The sequence below is a fragment of the Zonotrichia leucophrys genome, chromosome 17 (assembly GCF_028769735.1).
Source record: "Zonotrichia leucophrys gambelii isolate GWCS_2022_RI chromosome 17, RI_Zleu_2.0, whole genome shotgun sequence".
In the NCBI taxonomy this organism is placed as follows: domain Eukaryota; kingdom Metazoa; phylum Chordata; class Aves; order Passeriformes; family Passerellidae; genus Zonotrichia; species Zonotrichia leucophrys.
Genome location: NC_088186.1, coordinates 4,682,740 through 4,706,630, shown reverse-complemented (window position 1 = coordinate 4,706,630; position 23,891 = coordinate 4,682,740). Strand labels below are relative to the sequence as shown.

The window sequence follows — 23,891 nt, the reverse complement described above, 5'->3', positions numbered from 1 at the left end:
TGGTGATGTGTGTCCTGACAATTGCTTTGGGTAAGAGCTCCTTTACCTGTTATGGGGTTTCCTCACTTGTCTGGGCACTGCTGGTGAAGCCTTCTTGCTCAGGGACATCCTGACAGTGTCACTGTCCCCATCCTCCCCTTGCCCCTTGAGGGCTGTGGCAAAGCAGGGAGCAAAATCTGCCTGATTTTCTCTGCCCTCCCTCATCTCCAGTCAGCCTTGGCAGAACTTCCTGCAGCTCAGCAGCGTGGTGGCCCCTCCGTGGTCTGGCTGGCATCTCCAACACTGTATTTACAGCAGTGTTAATTAAATACTTTCTGCAATCAGCGCCACGCATGACCCCGCTCCCCGAGCCGGGCTGGGCTGGAATGTGCCATCATCGAGCGAGAACATCACTGCTGCCATCCCAGGGAATTTCTAATAGAGATTTACTCATCCCAGGCCTCTCGTTTCTCCGTTTTGTGACATTTTGCAAAGTTCAGGTTTACAAAATAAGCCAGCGTGCATGAGAGATGCTCCAGCCATTATTTACACTGCAGGTTCGTTTTCCCACTACGCTGAAGATGGGACCTTCACTCCCTGGTCAGCAGAGCTGGGGGATGAGCTAGCAGCTGCCTTTTCCTCCTTTCTGCCCAAGGAGCTGCTGTTTGTGACAAAGAGCACCCTGTCACCCCAGCTGTGCCCCCTTGCAGGGCTGGGAGAGCAGCAGAGCCATGTCTGTGCTCATTGGAATGCTGGTGCCATCCTGCAGCTCAGCCTGCCTCCAACCCTGCTCCAGTCCCAGGGCCAGCGATGCAGGGGGAGAGGGAGCTGGACACAGTGTCAAGGAGGGCCAGGTAAGGCTGCTGTGGTTTTTGGGATGTTCAACTGCTCTGCTTTTAGAAACAAGGCTGTGCTGAAAGCGAGAGGAGAGCATGGAGGCAGCAGGCTCTCAGCAGAATCCTCTTACTGTGCCCCAGGTCTCAGCTACAGGCACAAAAACCATTTCTGGCAAATCCCTGGTGGTAGGAGCTGCCTGTTCCAGGAAGGTGAGGCAGTGTGTGTGCTGAAGCACAGATAGGTGTCCATCCCAGAGGCTTGTCCCTCCATGGCACAAGGTGATGGTCAGTGCCCTCCTGACCCTCTCCCATTTAACCTGTGGGAGGTGGGACCTGGGGAAAACCACCAAGCTGGGTGACCAAACCTTCTCCTCCTCTTCCTCAGGATGGAGCTGTCCATCCTGTGTTCCCCTTCTTCCAGCAAGGTCAGCTCATCCTTTGGGAGAAGTTCCTGCTGGAAACTGAGAACAGAACCACTCCAGGCGTGCAGTGGAGCCCAGGGCAGTGACCCAGCTCTCACCCCAGCTGCAGGGTGTGGATGGGGGCACCCTCAGCCTCAGGGGTGCTGGGGGCAGGTAAGAGGCACCCAGTCCCACACAGCCTGTAAAACCTGGCCGTGCTGGCAGCCTGGAGCTGGGCTGGGGGACACGAGGGGCTGTGGGATGTGGCACACCTCGCTCCTGCCCCGCGCCTGCCTTGTCAGGTCTGATCAGGAGGAGGATCAGTTGGCCCTGTTCCTCGCTCTCCAGATTTAATTAACGGGCCTTTCATCTCTACCCTGAAGGAATCTGCTATCTTCTGTCTTCTTAATTAACGTTCATTAAGCAAATCAGAAGAACATTTTCTCCTCTCCGCCTCCACGGCTTTTAACCCTTGCGGGGTACCAGGTCTGTGTTGGGGCAGAAGAAGCCTCCTGGACAGGCTGGTGTCATCACAGCCTTGGTCACCACATCCCTCAAGTGCTTGGACCAAAGTCCTGGAGCATTGGGTGAAGTCTCTCCAGGTACAGAGGAGTTCAGGTGAGGTTGGACTGTGTTACCAGTGGACCACAGTAAGGGGCAAACTTGTGCCCACCACCCAGCAGGAACCTGGTGAGTGCTCATCCTGTCTGGGGCACAGCTGAATCCATCTGGGAATGTGCAGTTCCCACCCCAGCTGCAGCATCCCCACTGCTGAGCACAGCAGTGTCAGCACCAATTCCCATCAAGCTCTCTGTGCCCCCACACCCAGTGGGCTGTGCTGGAGGAGGAGGAGGAGGGATTGGGGCACTCATCAGCATCCTGAGCCCTGGCTGTGTGGTGTCATGACTCTCTCACATGTCATGACTCTCTCCCCCTCTGTAACAGGGGCAGGCAAATCCTCTCGAGGATGAGTGCTGCATCCCAAGGAGGAGGAGGCAAACCCCTGACACAAAAGGTTTGGTTAGAGCTCGGTGTTAATAGTGCCAAGGTCATGGGATCAATCCCCACATGGGTCATTCACTTAAGAGTTGGCCTCAATGATCCTTTTGGGTCTCTTCCAGCTCAGAGTATTTTATGATTCTATCTCCTGTCCTGAGCTTACAGCCACAAGAAAAGCAAAACACCTGGAAAACCTCATCCCTGCAGGATGCAAATCCCATTAAAACTGGTGCTGGGAACGTGCCGGGCAATAATTGAGCTGCAAACCCTTCTCCTTCTCCCCGGAGGCTGACAGTGGGTTTCCCAGTGGCTGCCCACTCCCAGCAGCTGCTGCACAGCTCCTGGATGCTGGGAAATGCAGCCCTCCCAGAGGAGCTGGCTCTGGCTGTCAGAGCCTGGGTCAATATATGATAATGGGGCTTTGAAACGGCGCTGCTGCCCAGGACTCTGATTCACAGCTCCCCTCTGGTGCTTTCTCCCGCAGCGTGGAGGGGAAGGAGAATAAAATAAATAAGAGTAGAAGGGAAGGGGAAGAAGGGAGCTTAAATTATATATGAGTACTAAGTTTCCAGAGCCCCTGTGAGCAGCTCAGACAAGTGGTGTGGGGGTCAGAGCTCCCCTGTGCATCCCACTTTTGCAAATACTGCCCTGTGGGGTGTGGGTCAGGGTTTGCCCAGGGGCATGGCACCGTGCCAGGCTGCCTCTCTCCCTATTTGCTGCCACCCTCCTGCCCTCATGGGTCAGATCTGGAGGGTGCTGTGGTCCCCAGAGGGATTCCCCTGGCACAGACTATAATTAGCATTAGCTGAGAGCTGCTAATGAGGTCTGGTGATGATCTGGTTTGCTACCCCATGGAGATGCCTCCCCAGCAATGTGCCCTCACTCGGGTCCAGGGGACTGGGCTGGCCCAGGGCAGCAGGCAGGGATGGGACCCCCCACTCCAGGGTCCTGGTGGGGAGAGTTGGGGTGTCACAGACCCACAGCCCAGGCAGGCTGGTGTAAGTGGGAGAGCAGTCAATGCCCCCATAAATCAGTGTGGGGAGAAGCTGCTTCAAAGTGAATCTGTTTCAAAGTCCTTGGGGCAGCAAAAAAAGTGGTGACCCTTATCAATTGAAGGAAAAAGCCTCATGTGAGGTATGCACCACCACAAGCTCATTCACAGGTCGAGGAAATGGAGGAGCTCAGCTATGCCCACGCAGCTGAAGATGCAAATTCCCAATCCACGAAATGGAGATGCAAAATCCAAAGCAATGGGGATGTTTTGGGGATGGAGCACTGGATGGTCCCATTCCCACAGCCTGAGCACTAGGATGTCCTGCGGGGATCCCAAACTCCACAGCTCTGCCTCTCACACGAATACTTCGACATTCCCAGCAGCTTCCACAAGATGGACCTCGGAGAGAGAGGAGGTGCCGGGCAGGGGGACCCGTCCCATCCCATCCATCCCACCCCGTCCCGTCCCATCCCGTCCCGCCTGCTGCCATCCAGAGGAGGCTCAGAGTCTCAGACTCCGGCCGGGATTTCCGCGGCATGGCTCGGCCTGCGGGGCTCTGCCTGCTGGCCCTGCTGGGGCTGGGGCTGGGGGTCCCATCCCCCTGCTGGGACCCCCGGGGGCAGCCCCGCCGCTGCATGCCCGTGTTCGAGAACGCCGCCTTCGGCCGGGCCGTCCGGGCCAGCAACACGTGCGGGTCTCCCCCCGAGGATTATTGCCTGCACATGGGTGCCCAGCATGCCAGCGCCCTGTGCCACCGCTGCGACGCCAGCGACCCCCGGCTCCACCACAACGCCTCCCTGCTCACCGACTTCCACAGCCAGGAGGAGAGCACCTGGTGGCAGAGTCAGTCCATGGCCTTCGGCATCCAGCACCCCAACTCCGTCAACATCACCCTGCACCTGGGTAAGCGCCAGCAGGAGCCACGGCGGGGTCAGTGGAGGGAGATCGGGGTGCAGAGATGGGGCTGGATGCTCCTGCACCCTGCAGATCTTGCTGCTAGCGCTGGGTTAAGGACAGGATCCTCCCCAGGGCTTTTTAGGGGGTGGATGGAGGGAGCTGCACTGTGCAGAGCACTGAAAGGACTCGGGGAGGATTGACCCCATCAGCCGTGCCCGGGATGCCAGGAGCTGTGCCTGTCTGTGCTGTTTCCTAGCCATGCCCGGAGTGCTGCTCCCCCCTTCACCCCAGGATGGTTTTTTCCCTGATTTTGGAAGCCTGAGGAGCAGGAGGCAGATGGTTCCTGCCCTGGGAGAGCCCTGCCCGGGGAGGGTGGCTGCCGTGGGTGCCAAGCCCCTCCTGTCTCACCCCCGTGCGTTGCTCGGGGTGCCTGGTGTGTCTCAGGGTGCCGAGCTCCAGACACACCGTGCAATCCCAGTAGGTTTCCCCAGCTGGCATCAAACCCTCTGTGTTTTAAATACCGTGCAAGCCGCCCACCTGGAGGGTGCTTAAACCCATGGGGCATGCCTGGCATTTTAAAAAGGTTTTATAACATTTTCCTGCCATCTAAACTCTCCTGGCTGTTGGCCAGAGCTGTAAAATCTTCATTCTCTGCAGTCTCCTGCCATCTGCATGCCGAAGGCGGGTAGTGGAGGGGCTGCGGCTGGAGCCGGTGAGGGGACGGATGAGTGTCGGGGTGGCACTGGTGAGGGCACAGCCGAGTGTTGGGGTGGCACCGGTGAGGGGATTGAGGGGACAGCCCAGTGTCAGTGTGGCACTGAGCCATGCTGGTGGGACCCAGCGCGGTCGGGGTGGCCGTGGAGGGTCTGTGCCTGCCTGGCTGGGTGGAGGTCGCTGCTTTCCCAGCCCCCTGCGAGGGGAAGGACATCTGCTCCTGTCCCCGGGCTGGGGCTCGGCACCAGGAGCGATGCCGGAGGACTCTGCCAACCTCACTCCCTGCTCCTGCCAGCCCTGAGGGCATTATCCAGCCTCTTGCCCACCCAGCGCAGGCTGTCAGGTTGTCCCCAGTCCGTGTGTGGGTGACCCGGGGCACAGACCACCCGAATGCAGCCTGTGTGGCTGAACTGCTGCCGCCGCCGGGCGACTTTGTGGCCACCAGTCCCAGCTGTGCACAGCCACATGTGCGGGCTCTGCAAGCCCCGGGGCTGCTTTCCCATTCTCTGTCCTTCTTCCAGCTCTTCCCAGGCTCCTCTGTGGTGTTTCTTGGACCCCACACTTGGGTTTCCAGTGGAGCCCAGTCCCTGTGACTGCCCTGCTGTGTCTGTCTCTGTTAACACAGCCAAGGCTCAAGCACTGCACCGAGCTCATCTTCCAGCCCTACAGCCCCTCATGAGCTGGAGCATCCTCTGCCATTCTACCCTTCTTCCTACATGGCTCCTTTATCTTGCCATGCTAAAAAATACCATCTTGGTGCTTGGCACGTCATTATTTGACCTTTCCCACAATTGCCAGGCCCTGTTCTTGTCCCAGCCACAGATGTTTTTATTGCTGCCTTAATGCTTTCACTCGGGTTAAGCAGAAAAAGCCCAACTTCAGTCCCCTGCAATGCAGCCTGGGCTGAGTCCTTGCCCCTGAGCTCCACCAAGTAATTGGGTGTTCCATCCCATGCAGTGTGTCCCCTCAGCCTGCCTGTCTTGCTCACTCACACCTCTTGTAAGTTCTGCAGCGTGGTTGCCTGGGGAGCTTATTAAATAAGACATGGGATGACTTGGACAAGACCCGTGTTTACCTGTGTGTTGTTGATTGGCGTTAATTAGATTATGCTCCTTTAAATCTCTCTCTCTCTGTGAGGTTCCAGCCATGCTGTTATGGTGCAGTGGGCTCGCAGCTGGTCGATCATCCCAAGTGTCCACAGCTCTTGTATTTGCCCTGTCAGATGTCAGGAAGGAACTCAAAATATCCGTGGCTTGCAAAGGCAGCAGACTCCAGGGCTCCTCAGGAAGCAATCTGAATGCCAATGGTTAGTTTTGGAGTGTCTAAATCAGGCATTATCTGTGTCTGTGACTCTGATTTTCCTGTAGGACTAGAGATGACAGGACATGTAGGTGACATGAGTGTCCCACATGCTCTTTTCCTCGTCTCCAGAATTCTCTTCTTGGAGCTCCAGAGCAGTACAAGCTGCAGTTTGGGCTCAGGGAAGGCAGGTGCACAGCTGGGAGAGCACCCAGGGGTCCTGGTGCTGCTTCTGCACCATTCCCAGCATTGCTGTCCAGCAGCACATCTGGCTTTGGGACATGTCACACCTGAGCAGCAAAGAGGAGACAGCCAGCCTGTGTTATTTTCTGGATAATTTTTTATTTTTTTTCCTTAGGAGAAATTGGCTGATTAAAAAGCCTGTCTGGGAACAGCACATGAAAATTCTCAGACAGCCTTTTTAATCAGCCAAATTTCTCCTCTCACGAAAATTCCTCAGGAAAGTGAATCTGCTCCACCCCAGCTGGAGGCACCAAAACGGGGCTGCCCCAGCGCGGCCATCCCCTCCCCTCATGCGGGGCCGCTTGGGGCAGGGGTGGTTTATTGACACAGCCCTGCCTTCCCTTCCTCTCCCAGAGCAAGCTGCCCCGGGAGGTGACGGCCCCGACCTCGCTGTTTTGGTAGAAACCCTCCGGGGACAGCGCTGTCTGGGAACCGGCGCCTGCCAGGCTCGGGGTGCAGGACAGGGCCACCCCCGCTGCCACCAGCGCTCTGAGGGAGGGGACAGGCACAAGGCGAGGGTGGCACAGCCCAGCTGAGCCCCTTCTCGTCACCTCCGGGTGGGCTGGCAGTGGCTCTGTCCCCCTCTCCCGGCAGCGCTTCCCGCATCCCTGATGGGATGCAGCTGCTTTTCCCAGCGCTGGTAGCCGGCTGCCTCGGCTCCCCCGCAGCAAAGTCGCAGCACATACGCGACAGAATTCATATGGGCCCAATTAAAGGCTTGTTTTCCTAGTCCCGGAATAACCCCTCTAACATTCCCAACTCATTATCTTTTCAAATAAAGCCAAAACCTTGCAGCTAATTGTTTTGTGCTGTCAGGAGTGGTGCTGTTATGGAGCAATTCGGGCTTTGAGCTGGTCCTTCATCTCTGGCAATTAAGTGGGTCTGATGTTCACTTTGGTGTTTTCTCTTTTCCTTTCTGCTAATCCTTTCAAGCTCTTTCAGAGCTCGCTAGGACGCCCCAAGGATTGGTGGCCTCTCTTTGTCTTCATCCCAGCAAAGATGGAAGCGATGCCAGGTCCTGGCATGCAGCTCGCTGGGAAGGGATTGGCCTTGACCTTTTCCAACTCTCCATCCCTAAAGCACCACTGCCCTGGGGATGCTTTCAGTGCTGTGGGCCTAACTCTCCCCCACAGCCTGGATTTGGAGCTGCTCTTTGCAACCCACCCAGTGCACCACGCAAGGGGTGGGCCCTGCACTGGGGCGAGAGCCAGCTTGGATCCAGACAGGGTTTGGGCTGCACCAAGGAGGAGCTGTTGAGGGCAGATGGGTGAGTGTGACTGTGTTCACAGGGGTTCTTGGATGAGGGAAGAGATGAGGATCTGACTCCATGTTTCAGAAGGCTTGATTTATTATTTTATTATATATATTACATTAAAACTATACTAAAAGAGTAGAAGAAAGGATTTCATCAGAAGGCTAGCTAAGAATAGAATAGCAAAGAATGATAACAAAGGTTTGTGGCTCAGAGAGAGAGCCAGAGCTGGCTGGGCTGTGATTGGCCATTAATTACAAACATCCAATATGGGCCAATCAAAGATCCACCTGTTGCATTCCACAGCAGCAGATAATCATTGTTTACATTTTGTTCCTGAGGCCTCTCAGCTTCTCAGGGGGAAAAATCCTAAGGAAAGGATGTTTCATAAAAGATGTCTGCGACAGGTGAGGGCGGTGATTTGTCCATTTTTAGCTGTGCTGGGAGCTGCAGGGTGCTGTTGGGATAACCCAGGCTGTGGTGCCCATCGGGTGGACAGCACAGGGTCACAGCGTGGTGGCTCTGTCCCCAGGCAAAGCCTACGAGATCACCTACGTGCGGCTCAAGTTCCACACCAGCCGCCCCGAGAGCTTCGCCATCTACAAGCGCAGCCGCGCCGGGGGGCCCTGGGTGCCCTTCCAGTTCTACAGCGCCTCCTGCCACAAAACCTACGGCAAGCAGCCGCGGCAGTACCTGCGGCCGGGCGAGGACGAGCAGGTGGCCTTCTGCAGCGACGAGTTCAGCGACATCTCCCCGCTGAGCGGCGGCAACGTGGCCTTCTCCACCCTGGAGGGACGGCCCAGCGCCTACAATTTTGATGGGAGCCCCGCGCTGCAGGTGCCATCCGGGTGGGATTGGGGTGTGGGGCATGGAGCCTTGGGATCAAGGGAATTATTGCACCCAGCTGGGGATGAGCTGCAGCCTGGCTTGAAAATCTGCAGGATGTGGCCTAGTTGGGGTGGGAGATTGTGGCCCAGACCTCTTCACCAAGGTGGCTTCCCCATGTCCCTTGCAGGAGTGGGTGACAGTCACTGACCTGCTCATCTCCTTGAACCGGCTCAACACATTTGGGGATGACATCTTCAAGGACCCCAAGGTGTTGCAGTCCTACTACTACGCCATATCTGACTTCTCTGTTGGTGGCAGGTGAGGAGCAGCCAGGCAGAGGTATGGGGACCTTCTTGGGGCTGTGGGACTGGGGCAGCTGCTCCCCATCTCTTGTCTGAATTGTGATTTTGGGGCAAACTGCTCAGATGTGGCTTCCTCCATGTGTAAACTGGAGCTGGAAATGCAGAGATAGGTGATGAAATCTGGAGACCTCCGAGCTGTGCAGGAATATTCTTTTCCCCAGTAGCTCACTTCATGTGTCAGCAGTTGTATTTGCTTTGTTCCCTCCCAGCCCAATGGCCTTTAATGATGCTGGGGCTTGTGTTGCTCTTCCTGTGACCCTGCTGGTTCCTGGGCACTGCAAAAGGGGAGCTGTGGGGTTCTAGTGGAAAGGTGACCTCTGAAGCTGCAGAGGCCACGGGCAGAGAAAGTGGGACAGCTGCCAGCAGGAAAGGGCAGCAGATGTGGGATAGAGATGCAGGTGGCACCCACTTTGTGCTGCCCGTGGGCTGTGCTGCACATGCCCTTCCCCAGCTGGGAGGAGTGGAAAATTTCCCCATCCCTGAGAGCTCTGTCTGCCCCAGGCAGCGGGGCTGGGATCGCTCCCAGCCAGCAGACCTGGAGCTGTTGTCCCACCTCTGGGGTCAGCAGCTGGAGCTGGTCAGCACGGGCCACCCTCAGTGTGTGACCTCCCAACTGGCCAGAGTGGGAGAGCCTCAGGGACATGACAGGTGGCCTCAAGGCCAGCACAGCCTGAGCTGCTCTCACCCCACCGCCAGGCCAGCAGCAGGGTCACACACTGCACAACCTGGGCACTGTGCCACTGCTGCTGCTGCCCACACTGTGCTCAGAGCGGCTGCCCCATGCTGGGGTCTCACTGCAGGTGCAAATGCAATGGCCACGCCAGCGAGTGCTTGCCGGATGAGGCCGGGCAGCTGGTGTGTGTGTGCCAGCACCACACGGCTGGCACCGACTGTGAGCGCTGCCAGCCCTTCTACCAGGACCGGCCCTGGGCGCGCGGCACGGCCGAGGCTGCCAACGAGTGCCTCCGTGAGTACCCCCCCGTGGTTCTGGGTGCCCTGCTGCTGCACCAGCTCACCTGGCACCTCCTGCCCCGATGGGTGCCCTGCTGCTGCGCCAGCTCACCTGGCACCTCCTGCCCCGATGGGTGCCCTGCTGCTGCACCAGCTCACCTGGCACCTCCTGCCCTGATGGGTGTCCTGCTGCTGCATCAGCTCACCTGGCACCTCCTGCCCTTCCTGCACTGCTCCATTTTGGAAGGGAGGGAGGATTTGTACCCCGGGGCTCCCCTTCGCTGCAGCACCCTGAGTACTCAAATTCCCTTTACCCCACGAGTGCAGCCATCTGCTCCCTGCATTGTACTGCACCCACCTCTGCTTCCGAGGGCACAGGCACTGCTGAAAACTCTCACTGCTGGGCCAAGGAGTCCCATCTGGGACCTCCAGTGCCCGCCAGGTGCCCACCCGTCCTCCCGCCTCTCCCGCAGCTTGCAACTGTAGCGGCCGCTCCGAGGAGTGTTTCTACGACCGGGAGCTGTTCCGGCGCAGCGGGCACGGGGGACACTGCCTCAACTGCCGCGACAACACGGCCGGGCCCCACTGCGAGAGCTGCAGGCAGAACTACTACCGCTGGGAGCCGCAGGGAGCCTGCCAGCCCTGCCACTGCCACCCCGCAGGTGCGTGCGGCAAAGCCAGCGATAACCCAGTCGGAGTTTGCCGGCAGGGATGGTTTTTGGTGGGTTGTCTCTTGCTCGGGGTTTCCCCGTCTTTCCCCGGCTGGGGTTGAGCCTCAGGGCTGGTCGGGGTCCCCGCAGGGTCCCTGCAGCCCCAGTGCGACAGCTCGGGGACCTGCGTCTGCAAAGCCAACGTGACGGGCTGGAAGTGTGAGCGCTGCAAGGACGGCTACCACAGCCTCAGCGAGGGCGGCTGCAGGTGAGGAGGAGCCCGGTCTGGGCAGGGGCAGCGGGATGGGACCGGGGCTCACCCCGTCCTGCCTTTATCTCACCCCGTCCTGCCTTTATCTCACCCCATCCAGACCCTGCACCTGTGACCCCGCGGGCAGCGTGGGCACCTGCGACCCCAACACGGGACGCTGCACCTGCAAGGAGAGGGTGGAGGGACACCTGTGCAACAGGTGAGCACCTGGCATGGGGACAGGAACACTGTCCCTTTCCAGTCTTGGACTTGGTGGCAGGGCTGTGGGGCTGCATTCCTGTGGACCACTGGTGCTGTGCTCACAGGAGCTGTCACAGTGTCCCACACAGTGACACGGCCGTGGCTCCCTGACCTGTGCCACATTCTCCTGTTTCCTCCCCGTGCCCAGGTGCCAACCAGGCTGGTTTAACCTGCAGCCCCACAACCCCATCGGCTGCACCAGCTGCTTCTGTTACGGCCACTCCAGCGCCTGCAGGGCGGCAGATGGATACGAGGAGACCCAGATCTGCTCCGACTTCAGCCAAGGTAACGACCCTCTCCAGCCCCAGGTGAAACAGAGGGCACTGCTCTGCCAATTTCAGCCAAAAATGTTTGGGAAGGATGTGGTTGAATGTCCCCCTTTGGGGCTGAGCATCTCCCTTTGGAGCTAACTGGTGCTGATGGGTGGAGAGAGATTTCTCTGGGTTGCCCCTGTTAAATTTCTGCTTCTGCCCCCAGCTCCATGGGGACAGGGTGTCGTGACTCCCCGTGGCACCCCTCCATGCCAACCTGCTCCTGGGGCTGTGCATGGCTCAGGGAGGGCTGTGGGACCAGGCATGGACATTGCACCACACCAGGGACTGCAGGAGCACTAAAGATCCGCTCAGAAAGACAAAAAAACCAATAGGACGGAGCCTGCTGGGAACTTCCCCAATTATTCCCTTCTGTCCCCGTGCTGGGCTGGGATGTGACAGCGCGGTTGGACGGGCGGGAGGGAGGGAGGTGGCGCTTTTGCCTGGCTGCTGGCAGGGCTGGGTGCGTGCGGGATGCTGGGGAAACCCTGCCATCTGCCGCACGCTGCGGGGACACCGCGGGGACACCGCGGGCACGGGCACCCCCGGCGGGCACCCCGCGCTTCCCAGATGGATGCGAACGCGCCAGGCACGGGCGGATCTTAATTGCCTTTAAACCGCGCTGCCAATTGCTGTGCTGCTGGAATGTCTTCACGGCCTTGAAACCGAGCCAGGCTTTGAACCGAGCCTTTTTTTCCATCCTTCACACAGCCAGTTTGGGGCTGCTCCTTTGGGGACTGGTTTGGCAGTTTCTGAGCTGAGATGCAGCCACAGCACCCTCCTAAATCCCTGCTCCCCAAAACATTCCCCAGCCCAGAGTGGAGGGGGATCAGATGGAATTTTCTTACACTGGGTGAAAGTATAAATTGGGGATGATTTGATAACAGAGCACAGCCCACTTGAGAGATTTCCAAGTGTTTGTCCTGCAGAGCTGGAAGAAATAACTAACCCTGCAGAACGGGGGGGAGTTTAACTGGTTTCTTAAGGAAACCAACTTAATGGAACTATGGCCCATCTCTTCTGGGCTTCTCCAGCATTTCTCCTCAGGCTTCCTGTGCTCACCAGCACACAGTAATGTTAGAATGGCAGCACAGACAGGAGGGCAAAAGTTTAAAGATAATAATTTCCTCCAAATCTAAGAAAATAAATAGATGAGGGGTGGTTAAATCCACCCTCCAGTTTGTGAGAGCAGAGAGCCTAAGTGGGGCAGGGTGTTAGAAAATGCTGGCCCCTTCCAAGACTCGAGAGAGTGTTGGGAGCAGGGACAGAGCCCCTGAAAGCAGCGCCCTGCTGGTGCTGTGCTGGCAGGCACTCGCTGCTCCCTTAGCTGTGCCCTGCCACTGTATTGTCACACAGGGCTGGAGGGCTGGGCTGCCACAGCTCCAGGCACCACAGAGCTGCCTCTGCGCTGGGCTGGCCGGGAGATCATCGCCGAGTGGCATGGAGAGGAGCCAGTGGATTTCCTTGCACCAGGTACTGTGTGTGCTGCGTCCCTGGGGGCTGCTCTGCCATGGGGTGCTCTTGTCCCACTGCCATGCTGCTGCAGGAGGCACTGGGCTCCATTCCAGAGCTAAGAGTATTTCCATAGCAGAACACAGTGGTGGGCATTGGAACAGTGCACTGGGACCCCAGGAGGGCTGGCTGGAGCTGGCACCACCCTAGGAGGGTGGCTGTGGCTCCTGAGGGTGGTGGTGGGAATAGAAATGCAGAGCTGGTGCCTTCATGTCCTGTAGACTTTGCTCCTCTCTCCCCTCACAGAGAAGTTTCTGCAGAACCAGCGCCTCAGTTATGGGCAGCTCCTGTCCCTGCTGCTGGGAGTGGAGAATGGGACAAGAACAGAACCTGGGGTGCCCCTGCTCCAGGTCCAGCTGCTGCTGGAGGGTGAGGGGATGAAGATCACCATGTCCAGCAGCAAGAGCCAGCTCCAGCATGGAAAGCAGGCTGTCACCTTCAGGTACCCATCACGGTGTTTTGGGGAGCCTCAGTGGGTTTAGGGCTCAGTGTCTGATTTGTCTGGGGTGCTCTTTACTGCTCTCTGCCCATCTCGGGGACCCCCTGCCCGGGTCCCAGCCAGGAGCTGAGCTGTCCTGCAGCACCCAGCCCATGCTGGCCCTGTCCTGCCTTCCCCATTCCCTCTCCAACAGGCTCCACGAGGCAGAGGAGGGTGCAGAGCCTTTGCTGTCAGCCTTCAGCTTCCAGCGCCTGCTCTCCAACCTGAGCTCCCTCCGTCTCCGCGTGAGCCACGGCCCCGGGAGAGGTGGGTGGCTCCACAGGACATCCCATGGGACCAGGCTGGGGTGGGACTGAGACATTTCCACAGAACATCCCATGGGGACCAGGCTGGGGTGGGACTGGAGACATGGAAGCAGCATCAAGCTCTCAAGGATGAGAGGGATTGTAGGGGGGTGTTTTGGGGCAGGGGCTGCCTCCTCTCTGTGAACACCCCTGGGCTCTCAAGGAGGTGTTTTGGGGTCTGTCTGGAGCATTTCAGAGCAGAGCAGGGCATGCAGCACCCCATTCCCACACGGCTCTCCCCTCTCACAGGCAGGCTGTCCCTGAGCCAGGTCCAGCTCACATCTGCTCGCCCCGGGCCGGGCCCACGGGCGGGCTGGGTGGAGGAGTGCACGTGTCCCACGGGATACAGCGGGCAGTTCTGCCAGTCCTGTGCACCTGGATTCAAGAGGGAGATCCCATTTGGCGGCCCCTTCGTCAGCTGCGTGCCCTGCACCTGCAACCAGCACGGGGACTGCCACCCCCTCACAGGTGTGCACCCTCCAGCCCCGCCACTCACCTGCTGCTCCCTGTGTGGGTGACAAATCCCTGCCTTTGCTTGCTCTGAGGGAAGCTGGGAACCACTGGTGAGGTTGTGGTTCCCAAAATCTGCAAGCTGAATCGCTTGGGTGGTTCTAGGGACCAGGTTCATAACTGCAAAGATAGAGATTATTAATGAAGTGCAATAATGGTAGTAATCTATAATTAGAGGAGCATTTTTCATGATACTTTATGACTTCTAAGGAGGAGAAAGGAAGGGTGCTGGTGCTCAGAGGAGCAGGGACCAGGGCAGCAGAGAGGGTTTATCTAGGCTGGATCTCACAGACAGCTTCACTGCCTGATGAGAGGAGCAGGACCAGGGGCAGCTCTGGAATCTGCAAACTGAGGGTTAACCTGAGCAGAGAAACAAGTAAAAAAGCAGGAAAACACAGAGGGAAGACACCAGAGGAGCCAGATCTTGTGCTGCCAGCCCAACCCCTGGTGGCTGGCTCTCCTCAGTGGGGAGCAATAATGATGTACAGCAGGGATGGAGAGGGCTTGGGGAGGCAGAGAGCTCGGCAAATGCCCCTGCCCTGCCCACGGAACCACGGCGGCAGCTCTGCAAACCCGCCCTCATCCCGCAGAGCGGGGCTGGCGCCACGACTGCACAATCCCCAGGGATGGGGCCAGACTTTTGATGTTCCGGCCTGGGCGCTGCCAGCCTGCGCATTTCCTTTCGTTTATTTTTCCACTTCTTCCTGCCACCCGCTTTTTCTTTCTTTTCCATCGTCTGACTCTGCCTGGATGTGGGGAAAATGGAATAACACCCCCTCCTGCGCAGCCTTCCTGGTATGACCCGACCCCACAAAACACGGGGGGAATCCTCCCCCGACTCCTCTGTCTCCAGCGAAGCAGAGCATCTGCCTGGAGCTGGGGGTTCCTTGAGCACTCTGCCTCCTCTTCCTCCCTCTCCTCCTCACAGCCCATTTCGGAAGGCTGACTCAGAGGCTCGGCTCGCTCTGGAGATGCTCCCCGGTGGGTGCCGGGCCGGCTGTTTGTGTTTTCCGAGCCGGGCTGGAAAGGACGCGCCTCAACGCTCGGAAATGTGTTGTGGATTACGGCAGGCGCCGGCAGCCCCCGCGCACACTGGTGGTGCTGTTTGCGCCAGCGCTGCCTCGTCCCTGCATCGCTGCGGCCTCCGTGGCCTCTCCAAAACCTTCTCCCTCTACCAAAGACTGGGCAAGGAGGGAAAATGTCCCAAGTGCTGGTTGGGGATGTGCAACCCCTCGCTTGGAGCTGCACATCCCTCTTGCCGTGCTCAGCGCTGGGCTCTGAGGGGTTCCACTGGGTTGCATCTAAGCCCTACCCTTACTACAGGGTGTTGGGGTCAGTTGTAGCAGTGGTTGCAGGGTGAGGTTGACTAGTAAGTTTACGGGTCTCTTTTGTGCCTTTGGTGCTCGTTATAGTTTATTTAGGGGGGATGTTGGTAGTGTTTGTTTATTCAGTGTCATTGGCGGCGGATCCCCATCCAGAAGCTTGGGCTAGTTGGGGTGTTGTTGGTTATGGTCTTGGGATAGGGTTGGTTGTGGTGGTGGGGCTTGTTCATGGGGGTGTGTTGGGGTTATTAGCGGATTTTCCTCCTTGCAGGGCACTGCCAGTGCTCACACAACACAGAGGGTCCCTCCTGCGAGCGCTGCAGCCCCGGCTTTTACGGCAACCCCTTCGTGGGGCGCTCCGATGACTGCAAGCCCTGCCCCTGTCCCGGCCGCTCGCCCTGCACCGAGGTGCCCAGCACTGGGGAGGTGGTGTGCACCCACTGCCCCCCGGGGCAGAGAGGTGAGGCCGGGCCTGGGTGGGCACAGGGGCCGTGGGCAGCGTGGGCACGGCTGGATCCTCGCCACCGTTCCACCTTCCCCAGGAAAGCGCTGTGAGCTCTGTGATGATGGGTTTTTCGGGGACCCCCTGGGGCAGAGAGGCCCCGTGCACCCCTGTGAGCCCTGCCAGTGCCACGGGAACGTGGATCCCAATGCCGTGGGGAACTGCGACCCCGTGTCCGGCCGATGCCTGCGCTGCCTCCACAACACAATGGGCGAGCACTGCGAGAGGTGCCGGCCGGGCTTCTACGGGGATGCGCTGGCTCCCAGCCCTGCTGGGAAGTGTGCTCGTAAGTACAGCCCCGGGGCACAGCTCACTCGCAGCCAAAACCCTCCCAGCAGTGCAGACAGAGGGTGGAAGGGGATGCCCAGCAGGTTTAGGGGCTGATGGCTGGTCCAGGTTGCCCCCACCTGTTACCCTTTGCCCACTTGCTCCACTGCCATCCTTCCCCAGAGGTACTCTGGCCTGCAGGGGCTCTTTGGAGCCCTGGTTGATGGGGGAATATGGCTCTCCACGTTGTCAGGAGCTCAGGCCCAGTGCACCATTCCTGCAGGCCAATCCACCAGCCCCATGCTGGGATTTAAGGGTTATTTTGTCTGGTTATTTATGCTGGGATTTAAGGGTTATTTTGTCTCCCATAGCTTGTGATTGCAACCCCAGTGGCTCAGACCCGAGGCTGGAGGGCTGTGATCCTGTCACAGGCCAGTGCCACTGCCTCCCACACGTGACAGGCAGAGCCTGTGGGCAGTGCCAGCCTGGCTACTACGGCCTGGAGCCCACCGTGGGGTGCAGGAGGTATGTGGGGCATCCCACGGGGCTGCCAGGGATGGCTCCATGCTCCCAGCTCTGCTCTCTGCACTGACTGCCTGCTCATGACCCTCCACTTCTCATGCCAGCTGTGAGTGCCACCCAACAGGGTCACGGGACAGCGGGTGCCACGCGCTGACGGGGCAGTGCTCCTGCCAACCTGGTGTCACAGGCAGGAGATGTGATCAATGCCAGCACGGCTTCTTCGGCTTCTCTGCCAGGGGCTGCCGAGGTAAGGGGCACGGGCGCTGCATCTTTGTCCCAAAAGCAGGGCTGGCAGCCACACTGTGACGCCTTTCTGCTCCCGCTGCAGCCTGCAACTGCTCCCCGCTGGGCTCCATCACCCCGCAGTGCCACGAGAACAGCACCTGCCTGTGCCACCCTGGCTTCGTGGGCTACAAATGTGACCGCTGCCAGGCCAACTTCTTCCTGGAGCCGCTGAGCTCCCGCTGCCAGCAGTGCCCTGCCTGCTACGGGCTGGTGAAGGACGAGGTACAGCCTGTGACAGGCACAGCAGCCCTGTGTGACCATGTTCACAGGGGTCTGAGGATGAGGGAAGAGATGAGGATCTGACTCCATGTTTCAGAAGGCTTGATTTATTATTTTATGATATATAGTATATTAAAACTATACTAAAAGAATAGAAGAAAGGATTTCATCAGAAGACTGGCTAAGAATAGAAAAAGAAGGAATGATAACAAAGGTTTGTGTCTCAGACTGAGCGTCCGAGTCAGCTAGACTGTGATTGGTCATTAATTAGAAACAACCACATGAGACCAATCACAGATGCACCTGTTGCATTCCACAGCAGCAGATAAGCAATGTTTACATTTTGTTCTTGAGGCCTCTCAGATTCTTAGGAGGAAAAACCCTAAGGAAAGGCTTTTTATAAGAGATGTCTGTGACACCCGTGCAGTGCCTCACTGTCCCCCTCGTGTCCCCTGTCCTGCCCACAGGCTGACCGCCTGAAGGCCAGGCTGCAGGAGATGGAGGAGTGGCTGCAGAAGCCAGGCTGTGACACCCACCCGGGCCAGGCTGCCATGCTGGGAGACGCACCCCGTGGAGATGGGCTGCCCAGCCCACACCTCCTCAGAGGTACAGGGGACTCTCCTTCCTCCCACCCATTTCACCCTCTGCTCCCTCAGGGTGCTGTGACATGCTGGGGGGGTGCTAGGAGGTCCCAGGTGAGCTCTGGACCCAGTGTGGTGTGGGGGAAGTGGAGGGGACATGCCTTTTTGGGAGGACAGAGCACTGCAGGGATGCTCACACCACTGAGGTCTTGGAGCAGGCAGTGATGGGCATTATTGGCGGGTACCCTTTGGGTGCTGAATTCCTGGCTCCCCCCTGAGCACCCAGAGGGACTGTACTCCCCTTTCAGCAGTAGGTGTTAGGGCCTGGGGCATGGGGCAGCTCCACAGGGCAGCAGGGAGCTCTGAGCAACCCCAACGGGCAACGAGATGCTTGTGCTGCCCACAGGTGCCTGGGCCACCCTCCTGGTGCAGGTGGGGCAGCTGGCAGGGGCACTGAACACTGCACAAGGCCGTCTCAGCAATGCCAGCCAGGCCACCAGCTGCTCCCATCACGGACCCCCCAAGACCTGCACGCTGCTCTCGGAGATCAGGGCCGTGCTGCAGTCGGCTGAGCAGGAGATCCTGCATGCTGCTGACACCCTGGCTACCACGGTGGGGGCTCCTGAGGGGGGTGGTGGCAATCCTGGAGGGCACTGGATTGTTGGGGTGGGATGTGAGCAGCAGAGTGAGTGAGTAAGTGGGAAAGCCTGGGCTCCATGTGGGTATAGCCCTCCTTGCAGCTGAGTCAAGAGGAGATATTCTCTTTGCTCTGGCCCTTTGGGAGGTTCTTGGTGGTGCTGGGCCGGCAGGGTGCAGGGGTGCCTGCTCCCTGCCAGGGTCTCAGTGCTGCTGTTTGCGTTCCAAGGAAATTCCCCAGGAAATCCCACAGCAGCCCACAAACTGGAGCCACTGGGCACTGGAGGCTCAGGCTCTGTCCAAGAGGTAAGATTTGAACAGGCAGAGGAAGCTGTCAGCCCAGCTGGGGGTGCAGGGGGCCCATTCCTTTACTAGGAGTCCAATCCTGATTGCCTCTATCTGCGTGTCCTTGTCCCTGCAGCCACAAGGACTCCATGGCACAGGTGGAGGCTGTGGTCAGGAGGGCACTGCATGCCTCCAAAGCCAGCTCCGAGCTCCTGAGGAACCTGCTGGAGAGGAACAGCACACAGGACGTGCAGCACGAGCTGGAGGCTGGGTGAGGGGCTGGCAGGGCACCAGAGCCCCTTTCCTCTGGCCAGGTCCCTGTCACAGAGCTCAGTCACAGGGATTTGGCACCTGCCCAACAGGCACGTGCTGAGCACCTTCAAACTCATTGCACCACAGTGCTGTAAAGCAGAGGGACAGGGTGCTGTGTGCTGTGGGGGTTCAAGAAAAGCCCCAGAATTTCCTGCTACATCCATGTCCAGGGCCACATTGTCCTCTTCATCCTTGAAGGGACCAGAGGGCCCTGGCTGACAGCAGTGCTCTGTGTAGGTATGAGGAAATCCAGCGGGCACAGGAGGAGCTGGGTGCTGGCATGGCAGAGGTGGCAGCGGAGGCCAGGAGAGCTCTGGCAGCTGTGGAACAGGCACAGGCTGACCTGGCTGAGAGACTCTTGCAGGTGGCTGCTCTGGGGCAGGTGAGCAGCACCCAAACTACAGCTCCTGCTGGCACCCTACCTCCTGCTTTACCAAGCTGGGAGATGATCTCATGGAGCCTTTGGCACTCCTGATCCTGCAGCAGGTGCTGCCAATGCAGGCTGCAGACCTGGCACAGGAGCTGGCAGTGCTGGAGCAGGCAGCAGCAGCCCAGGAGCCCCTGGCTCAGCAGGCTGTGGAGGCATCCCATGCACTGACAGCTGGATTGCACCTGGAGCTGCAGAGGACTCGTGGCTTCAAGCAGGTAATTGCTGCTCACAGGAATGGGGAAACCCATCCCTGCTGCTCCTGCAGCCAGGTGTGGTCAGCTTCATTCCTCCCAGATGCCTCCCAGCTGCCCAGCCTCATTCCTCCTCTCTCCTCTCCAGCTGCAGGACCAGGCTGGCTCTGCCCATGACATGGCCACCATGGCTGTCTCCCGAGGAAAAGCTGTTCTCTCTGATGCTGAGTCCCTCCTGGCCAGCTTGGAAGGTAAAAGGCACCAGCTGGAGCATCTCCAGCCAGAACCTGGCTCTCACCAGGTGGCAAGGGGAGAAAAGGACAGTTTGGTGATGGCCAGGTTGCTCCCATAGGCATGAAGAAGGTGCTGGGGCATCGGAAGAGTCAGGCTGCCCTGAGGAGGAGGATGGCCACTGTACGGGACAGAGTGGTGGTGGATGCTCAGAGGAAGATTAAACAGGCAGAGAAGACACTGGGAAACTCCCTGTCCATCTCCACCACAGCCCAGAGGACAGCTGGGGAGGCTGAGAAACTCTCTGAGGAGAGTACCAAGGTCTGAGCTGAGGCATTGGGGTGGAGCTGCTGGGCATGGCCAGGCTCACAGCCATCACCCAGAGAGCCCAGGCTGCTGCAGGCAGGGCTGTGTGTCCCCAGGTGACTGTCCCCATCTCTGTCCCTTTGCAGAGGGCACGGGCTGTGCTGCAGGAGAGCAAACAGGCCCTGAAACACGCCAGCCAGCTCGCCATGCGTGCCAATGAGACCCAGTGGGAGCTCTCCCGGCAGGAGCACATGGCTGAGAAGCTCAGAGGAGACCTGGAGGAAGCACAGCAGGTCAGCTGGGCTCCCTTGGGCAGGCTGTGTCCTCCAGAGGATGGAGGCAGCTTTGCTCACAGCCCAAAGCATAGGGAACAATCTGGTTTGGGAGCTCCACTGTAGTGACAACACCTTGGGGATGTTCCTGGGATCTCCTCCACCATCCAGCCAAGGGTCAGTGGTGTCCCTGATCTGGGTGTCTGTCTCTGTTGGAAGGTGGGGTCAGAGGTGAGTGAGATGGCAAAAAGTCTCCAGGACGCACGGAGCTCCCTCATGTCGGACATCGAGACCCTGAACACCCTGCTGAACAGCCTAGGTGAGACCTGGGGGGAAATGGGGTGTGGGTTCCAGGGAGAGGGCTGGGCTCTCGGGGGCCTGGGCTCTCCTGCTCACTGCTACTCCTGCCTGATGGCCATCCAGGCTGAGCTGGGTGCTCTTTTGGCTGAGATATCCATGGTCGCAGCAAACTTCTTTAAGGCTCATGAAGAATGAATTGGGGCTTGCTGAATGTGTGTGCTCATGTCTGCTCTGGGTACACTGATCTCCCTTGGGATCCTCAGGGGGAACAAGGCTGGCAAAGTCCCTTTGGAACTGAGGGCTGTGCTAGACTGGTTTGCTCCTTGTTGCCGGTTGGTCTTGCTCCAGCTCCTCCTGTTTTTATCATGTGGGTTTATTTCTGAGCATTCCAGGACTCTTGCATCCAAAAAACTTTGCAAAAGCCTGGAAACCATGACCTATTTGTAGGAATGAGAAGTGCCCAGGCCCTGCCTGGAGCCACAGCTCTGTTTGCTTGTCTGTGATCAGTGAGAAGCTGCTAAGCCTCCATGCCCTGCTGCACCCACTCCTTATAGTCTGCCTGGTGCCATGGAGTACATCCAGAACATCTCCTGTCCCCTTCTCTGCTCTCATCCATGTCCTCTCCTGTGACTGTGTTCACAGGGGTCTGAGGATGAGGGAAGAGAAGAGAATCTGACTCCATGTTTCAGAAGGCTGATTTATTATTTTATGATATATATTATATTAAAACTATACTAAAAGAATAGAAGAAAGGATTTAGTCAGAAGGCTAGCAAAGAATAGAAAAGGAAAGAATGATAACAAACGCTTGTGGCTCAGACTGTCTGTCCAAGCCAGCTGGGCTGTGATTGGCCATTAATTAGAAACAACCAACACGGGCCAATCAAAGATCTACCTGTTGCATTCCACAGCAGCAGATAATCAATGTTTACATTTTATTCCTGAGGCCTCTCAGCTTCTCAGGAGGAAAAATCCTAAGGAAAGGGTTTTTCATAAAATATGTCTGTGACACTGTCCCTCCTTGCCCAGGTGAGCTGGAGCAGGACACGGAGGTGGAGGCGGTGCTGAGCGCTGGGAGGCTGCAGCTGGAGCAGCTGTGGCTGCGCCTGGCCACACCAGGTCCCCTGGCCAGGCAGCTCAGGCGGCTGCAGCAGGAGGCAGCACGGCAGCAGGAGCAGATCCAGGCGTTTGAGAGCGACTTGGCTGAGATCCGGGCCGACAAGCAGAACTTGGAGGACATTTTGAGGAGCCTCCCTGAGAGCTGCTCCAAGTGACAGGTGGCTGGCTGCTGCCACACGTCCTCCGTGCCCACCCTGCACAGGGAATGGCAGAGGGAAGGACACTCTGCATTCACCAGCACCAGTCCCTCCCACTGCACTGTCCTCCTACAGTATCACACCCCAGGTCCTTCTCCACACCCATTCAGGCTCTGCACCTCAAGCACTCTGCAGCACAACTCCAGCCACCACCTCTGTCCTTGGGATGGGGGGACACCCACCCACAGGGGCACTGATGTTTCTGTGCAGGATATGGAGCCATTCCAGGGTTGGTCTCCCACTGCAGAGTGAACAAAGAATCCTCACAGATCTCCTCCATCCCTCCTTTCCCATCGCAGGGACAGCTTACCAAGTATGCAATGTACCCAAGCTGTACTGCCTGGCACTCCCTCCTGCCCCAGGAGAAGAGAGAGGCTCTCACACATGCTGGAAGCTGGTCCTGCTGCACAGCACCCTGCAGTGCTGTGGTCACAGAGGTGCAGAGAGGAATCCTGGTGAAGCCAGGCACAGAGCTGCTCGCCGGAGGGCACACAGCTTGCCTGCCTCCCAAGGGAAGGGAGCTCACAGCAGGGAGGGCTCAATTAATGAGCAGAAACAAAGCAAAGATGGATCCTCACCAGCTCCTGGAAGGCAGGTGGGACATCCTCAGCCTGCTTCAGTATGAGAGGAGCTCAGATCTTGCTGTTCCCTTGCTCCAGGGTAAGACAAGGCCGCAGCCAGCTCTGCTTGGCTCACTGAATGTCACCAGGCATGGCTACAAAACAGCCAATTGCCACCAAGTCCCAGAGATGCAGCCAAGGGAGGTGCCAGAGCAGCAGCACACACAGCCCCACCAGAGAGGAGCTGGCTGATGGCAGCAGGCTGTGCAGCCTGTGTGGACTAGATGGGGAACAGCTGGACACCGCTCCTGCCTGTGTCACTCCCACGGGGTGGCAGAGGTCAGGGGCTGTATTGCCTTGAAAGGAAAGGCATTTCTGTTCCTCTGTGCTCCTGTGTGGGCTGGGCTGCAGGACAAGCCAGGTCCTGGCTCAGCCCACCTTGTGCTGGCTGTGTGGTGACTCCAGGTAGCTGAAGTCATTCCCATGGGACCAGAAACGAGTCCCCAGGCTGGAGCTTGCTTCATTTTTTAACCGGTTTTACCTATGGTTTTTTTCTGCTCACAGTGCTGCAAATCAGGTTTGCTAAAGTCTTGTGTAATTTATGTAAAATTGCTGCCATCGATGTTGAATTCCCCCAGCAACATCTCTGGTGGGTCCAGTGGCCTGGAAGGAACACAGGATTCTCCTGCTGAGAACAAAGCCATCGCCCTTCTAATTCTGCACAAAAGCTGCCTGAGGAGTGGGGTGCCAGAGCTGCAGTGCTGTGGGGGTGTGATGGCAGGGGCTCCCCTGCTGCTGCCCAAGGACAGCTCTGGGAAAGCAAAACCATGGAACAGCGAGAGCACAGCGTGATCCGGCTTGGCCAGGGGCAGGGGGCCATGGCCACTCACTGTCTCTCTGGGAGGACAATTATACTTCTCCAGTGAACACACAAATTTGCTGCTCTTACAGAAATGTCAAGCCTCTGCTGTGTGCCTGCTGCTGAAGCTGTGGTTCACGCTGCCTCCTGCTCTCCCTGGAACTCTGTGTTTTTCGCTGGTGCCACCTGCCTAGAGCTGTATCCATTAAAAATTCTTAATATAACACACAGCTGTCCATCCAGGGTGCGTGGCGGCAGGAGAGCACGCTGTACCTGAGTCTGCTGCTTTTAAAGAGCAGGGGATGAGATGCGGCTGCATTTGGGGTGGTGAGGGGCAAATGTCTGAAAATTCTAGCATGAAATCATGCTAGAACATGATTTTAAAGTGAGGTGTCAGGGTGGCAGCGAGGAGGTGCGACCCTGGCCGGGACACGCATGGCCGGGACATCACCTTGGTCCATCCC

General features: G+C 58.1%; 1 protein-coding gene across 4 annotated transcripts; it reads left to right on the top strand.

Annotated features, from left to right (window-relative positions):
* Positions 1-2,656: 2,656 nt before the first annotated feature.
* Positions 2,657-23,653, top strand: LAMC3 (laminin subunit gamma 3). Of its 4 annotated transcripts, none has more exons than XM_064727745.1 (28): positions 2,657-4,112; positions 8,147-8,451; positions 8,630-8,760; positions 9,605-9,771; positions 10,229-10,417; positions 10,556-10,673; positions 10,777-10,875; positions 11,065-11,201; positions 12,584-12,700; positions 12,986-13,181; positions 13,372-13,484; positions 13,772-13,990; positions 15,626-15,814; positions 15,897-16,142; positions 16,495-16,648; positions 16,750-16,892; positions 16,974-17,152; positions 17,617-17,755; positions 18,137-18,342; positions 18,596-18,672; positions 18,788-18,922; positions 19,201-19,345; positions 19,465-19,608; positions 19,733-19,835; positions 19,937-20,136; positions 20,268-20,414; positions 20,613-20,712; positions 21,722-23,653. In XM_064727745.1, the coding sequence occupies exons 1-28, from the start codon at positions 3,746-3,748 to the stop codon at positions 21,964-21,966; spliced, it is 4,710 nt and encodes a 1,569-aa protein (XP_064583815.1). In that variant the 5' UTR covers positions 2,657-3,745; the 3' UTR covers positions 21,967-23,653. The 4 variants fall into 4 exon arrangements, with proteins under 4 accessions (XP_064583815.1, XP_064583814.1, XP_064583813.1 ...); XM_064727744.1 differs by having other exon boundaries at positions 19,450-19,608; XM_064727743.1 differs by having other exon boundaries at positions 19,447-19,608.
* The last annotated feature ends 238 nt before the right edge of the window (positions 23,654-23,891 follow it).

Excerpts from the sequence above, each read along its gene's own strand:
- LAMC3 (XM_064727743.1), top strand. The coding sequence starts at position 3,746 with ATGGCTCGGCCTGCGGGGCTCTGCCTGCTGGCCCTGCTGGGGCTGGGG. Across the intron at positions 4,113-8,146 it reads CAACATCACCCTGCACCTGG|GCAAAGCCTACGAGATCACC; the intron begins GTAAGCGCCAGC and ends CTCTGTCCCCAG. Across the intron at positions 19,836-19,936 it reads CCTCCTGGCCAGCTTGGAAG|GCATGAAGAAGGTGCTGGGG; the intron begins GTAAAAGGCACC and ends TTGCTCCCATAG.